The 5069-nt window shown below is 36.5% G+C and overlaps 2 protein-coding genes across 2 annotated transcripts; one reads left to right on the top strand and one right to left on the bottom strand.

The window, feature by feature from the left end:
* Positions 1-1360: 1360 nt before the first annotated feature.
* On the bottom strand, positions 1361-2016 carry LOC308688966 (hemoglobin subunit beta; the record flags this gene model as incomplete). The annotated part of the gene is made up of 3 exons (XM_081362434.1): positions 1361-1498; positions 1610-1832; positions 1925-2016. 3 exons carry the CDS (start codon positions 2014-2016, stop codon positions 1370-1372), a joined length of 444 nt encoding a protein of 147 aa, XP_081218560.1. The 3' UTR covers positions 1361-1369.
* Positions 2017-3511: 1495 nt separating this feature from the next.
* LOC308692325 (hemoglobin subunit alpha-1-like) lies at positions 3512-4123 on the top strand (the record flags this gene model as incomplete). Its single annotated transcript, XM_081368243.1, has 3 exons — positions 3512-3606; positions 3704-3911; positions 3995-4123. 3 exons carry the CDS (start codon positions 3512-3514, stop codon positions 4121-4123), a joined length of 432 nt encoding a protein of 143 aa, XP_081224369.1.
* Positions 4124-5069: the final 946 nt, after the last annotated feature.

The following is a 5069-nucleotide window of genomic DNA, read 5'->3' as shown; positions in this document are numbered from 1 at the left end:
CTTTATCACAATTGATTTCATAGAGGGTCATGATGGACTATAAATGCACGTGTAAAAGACGTCGCCATGGTGACGTCCTCTCTCACCCGAAACACAACATGGTATATATTGAACTACACGTAGCTAAAAGTCAAAATAACAATTATACATGCAACCTCAGATAACTGTAGACATGCACACATGTATCTGAATGCATTTTTAGGAAATGTTCTGTGTTACATATTTTTACCGATTTATGCCGTCATACCGCGACTATTTTTGGCCAGGGACACGACGTTGCCGTCGGACCAATGTTTGCTGGGTTATGACTATTTAATAAATTAGAACTGCCATCCAATGAACATGGATTTTTTTTTAATACAGGCATTATCAGTTGAATTTGGAGAAACCAATTTAAACATTTGTTGTGTTGCCTTACTTTTGTTTGATTTGTTCATTGCAAACAGCTGAAAGTCAGATTTTTTTGCTAATAAACCTGAATTGCGATTATACAACTGTATATATTGAACAACGAGAGGACTCTGATCAAATAATAATAGGCTATATTAAAAAAAAAATATGAAATCTACATTTTTTCTTTTTTAAGAACAAATACACAACTTTAAGTAGGCTACAAACGATTATACACTTTTACTTAAAGTATTTGTTTGAGATTCTTTGACTTTTATTGGAATAAATGATAGTTACCAAATTTAACTGATAAACGTAAAAACTATTTCTCGATAGGCCTACTTTTTACAGCATTTGTACGAGACAGATGGACTCCCATTTTAACAAGAGGATGAAAGACGTTTGCAAATCTAAATCTGTCTTTAATATGATTTCAAACCCATGGAACTAATGATCTCTGTTTTGCGTCAAGTATGAAGTATAATTCTTATTATTCTATTTGATCAAAATAACATCATCAGTGAACTCTGTAGGCTTGCATTTCAACATCCTGTATATTCAATATAATCAGGCCTACTTTTAGTTTGAGATGGCACAATGCAATGTTGAGGACATTCTTTGGCAGAAGGTATATCCTGTGCATACATTTGTTCATTTGTTTTTGTCTGTTTTTTTTTTTAAATAGAACTTGATCAACCGTTGGTATTATTATGAGAAGTATACGGATTAGGTCATGTACCCACTTGCTGCCTATTTTACTATAAGATGATCTGTTAGAAACAGTTTAAATCAATATTGATTTGTTTTTTTACTCAACTGTTGTCTTCAGCAGAAGCAATGCCAAAAAGAGTGAATTCATGCGAATATAAAAGAACACATAATGCACGTAATATTGAATATTCACATATTTATTTGCTTCAACTCAAAAGATCATATTCTAAACATCAGATGATCCTCTGTGCACAAGCAGGTTTAGTATCTAGTGATACTGTCTTCCAAGGGCGGAGACCACGACGGCGATGAATTTCTGAAAAGCGGCCTGGACTGCAGGTGTGAATCCAGCACCCATTTGTGCAGCAACAACGATGGTTAAGCAGTCAGCCAAAAGCTGTGGGAGGACAGAGAGCAGTGATATATACACAGATGAGATACGTGAACAATGAAGCCAGAACAAGACCATATAGCCTATTAATGAACGTTACTTGAGCGACAAACTTACCCTGAAGTTATCAGGATCTACGTGGAGCTTCTCGGAGTGCAGCACACTTAGTTCAGCATAGGTGGCTTTAATGTTGTCCATGTTCTTCACAGCCCTGTCCAGGCCACCGAGCACAGTTTTACCGTGAGCAGCAACCATGGGGTTTCCCATGATGGCAGCGGCGTTGTAGAGGTTTCCAAAATTGCCGAAGTACCGCTGGGTCCAGGGGTACACGATAAGACATCTACGAAACACAATGAGAAGAAATCATTTTATCAGAGCAGTTTCGAAACTAGTTGCCTGCCTTAAAGTTAAAGTATTGCTAAGACTCAATACCTTGCCAGGGCTTGGGGACCAACGACGTCGTAGTTAATCTTGGAGAAGACGTCCTGGATGGTGGCCCTCTCAAATTCTGTCCACTCAACCATGTTTCCGACTTTAGATGTTCAGACTAAACGACTTTAACAGAAGCTGAAGAATCCTGTGAAGAGAGCGTTTCAGAGATGAACTTTTAAATGTGTTTCGTCACCACACCCCTTAGCAGGCTATTGGGTGATAAGTTTGTGGGTTGGTTCAACGTCCATCCAAGAGATTCATATCATAGACTACTTACTTTTCTAATATCTACAAAGACTAAACTTAAAACAGTTCATTTTAGCAATAGTTTGCCGAGAAAAAAAACCTGAAACAACAACAGGCCAAATGACACTGAATTCTGTTAATAACTTAATTTAATAAGTCAAAAAAAAATGTAAATAACGATTATTGTAATCGGAGGATATGCTATCGATTGCAGATATAAATGCATAGCCTTTGAAACAATATTTTTCTAGGCCTACATCTCTGCCTCTTCATTTTTGCTGACATGTTTGTTTATAGTATAGGCTATAGAAGTATTTTAACAACTAATAATAACAGTAAATAGTATAGTTTTAACTGTAGAATAACATAGTCAATAAAAATAGTAACTAAAATAGTGAGCATTACAATAGCCTAAGTAAAATACAGAAGGGAAATTCAATTCAGAAGAAAAATATAAATGAGCCACGATTAGATGACAAGCTAAAAAAAAACACCTATTCTTTGGACATGAGTTGGGTAAAAGACATGGTTTAGTCCTGTCAAAGTCACGTGCTCACTGCAAACCACGCAAGACTCACTTGCGATTTAGTTTAGTTTATAACATTATATGAGCTGTGACTTCATAAGAATCATGCAAATTTATATAGTCTCACCTTTCTATTATCGCTAGCTATTAATAAATAGTCTGACTGATGGTCAACTACTTACTACCAACATAATGTTATGACCAAATACATAATACAACCAGAAACAACTGTTCAGTCTTACCAAAAAAGTTATTCCCCGAAATATGTTTTGGATTGTGCCACGGTTTGCATCAATCTAAGGCCTATTTCCTTCAGTCCTCTAATCCCATGCTGAGTGTGTTTTTCTGGATTGTGGCTGAATTAATGGTTTCATTCAACACACCAAACTCATGAACTGTGTTATCTATGTCCACATAAGAATGTGTGTTTTAGTGTGCGTGTCTATTTTACACTCTTGATAAAAAAAAAAAAAAAGTTTTAAACTGTGCTTGGGCACGTCATAGCGGCTTGCTGCGATATTGTAGACTAATATTGTAATTAATTACAAATATTGATGGTAAATGATTAAATTAACTTCAATTCAATTAATTGCTAGTTAATTCAATAAAGGTGAATAAAAAATAAAGCTTTACAAAGTATACGGTGAAATAAAGTGTGGCATTCAAAAGTTGATAAGTCTTCCACAGCTCGATAAGTCATCTTTGGGGGTGTGAGGAGGGTCTTGGGTGTTTCTTTCTGATGGCAGTATAAAACAGCCAGTCCTCTTGTCAGAACTCTACAGAAGTTTTCTGCAAACTAAAGTCATCCTTCCACGATGAGTCTCACTGCCAAAGACAAAGCTGCCGTCACAGCCCTTTGGGCCAAGATCTCAGGAAAAGCTGACGAGATCGGACACGATGCTCTTTCTAGGTAAGGTTTATTATGGTGTGCTGTAATATGCTAATAGTCATAGCTTAATGTTTTCTCTTGGCGTCTATCTGGAATTCAATGCAACGTGTCTTCCTAGGATGCTGGCGGTCTACCCACAGACCAAAACTTATTTCTCTCACTGGAAAGACCTGAGTCCCGGCTCTGCTCCAGTGAAGAAGCACGGGAAGACTGTGATGAGTGGCGTTGGTGAGGCTGTCAGCAAAATCGATGACCTTACTTCTGGACTTCTGAACCTCAGCGAGCTTCATGCTTTCCAGCTGCGAGTTGATCCCGCCAATTTCAAGGTAAAAGCACGAAAGTTCGTCTTAATTTTGTCATACTCTCGTAGTCGCGGTAACCTGAATTCGCTGTCTGTGTTTTCCCATAGATTCTGTCCCACAACATACTCGTGGTTCTGGCCATTCTGTTCCCCACCGATTTCACTCCTGAGGCCCATGTTGCTATGGACAAGTTCCTCTCTGCTTTGTCTCTGGCTCTGGCCGAAAAGTACAGATGAGCGCCCTTGTTGTTCTAGACCAGACGGATGCCTGTATAAACATTCTGTCTTGTTATGATGCAATAAAGTATGAAAAACCTTAACGAAACGTCTTTGCTGCATATTTTTAAGTCATTAACCTGTCAGTATCTGCTTATCAGTAAATTATGTTTTAAAACATTTTGTTGTCATAACAAGAAGACAATTAGCGAATGAAGAGAGACGAAATATAATATCAGAGCACAAATATTGTTTATAACTGTTTAAATACATTCTATAAGACTGCTATCATGAACATGAAAGTGATGTTGTTTTATATATGAGTAGTTTTTGCCTACAAATTTGGCATTTAAAATACAATAAAACATAAAACAACCAACCACAAAAATAAACAAGCAAATACATTTAAACAACTTCAAACTTGAAAACCTTAACATGAGACCAGACATTGCTTTATAATTTCTCAGCCTTAAGCATAGTTTGTGTATTTTAACATGGCCTAATATTGATCATTACAACATAATAAATCTATTCATTAAACAATTATTTTACCTGTCGGTCCGAGCTCTTGTCGTTAAACTTTCATTAAAAATAAACTATGAAATCAATATCAGTGTAAAATATAGTCACAGATATGGACGTCTCATGCAGTTTATTTTAACTCTAACTTATAACCATAATTGAAATTATGGTTAAGACCGAACGATTAGAAATCAGCTATTGCTGAAATTAATATGCACATATTGAATACTTCAAGAACAAATAAACTAATCAACTTGAAGTCCAAATGATAATTTTAATTACCAGTCTTATTTTATTTTTTTAGATACTTCCTAGACAGCAACATGTCATCCCAGATCCGGCCCACATCTGGTACACGTGGATTCCACAGGGTCCAGATGTGGGCCGGATCTGGGGCGACATGTTGCTGTCTGGGTGACTTTTAATGGAGTAAATTATATTGATT

The sequence above is a fragment of the Scardinius erythrophthalmus genome (assembly GCF_964197995.2).
Source record: "Scardinius erythrophthalmus genome assembly, chromosome: 1".
NCBI classification, from domain to species: Eukaryota; Metazoa; Chordata; class Actinopteri; order Cypriniformes; family Leuciscidae; genus Scardinius; species Scardinius erythrophthalmus.
This window is presented reverse-complemented; position numbering and strand designations above follow the sequence as displayed.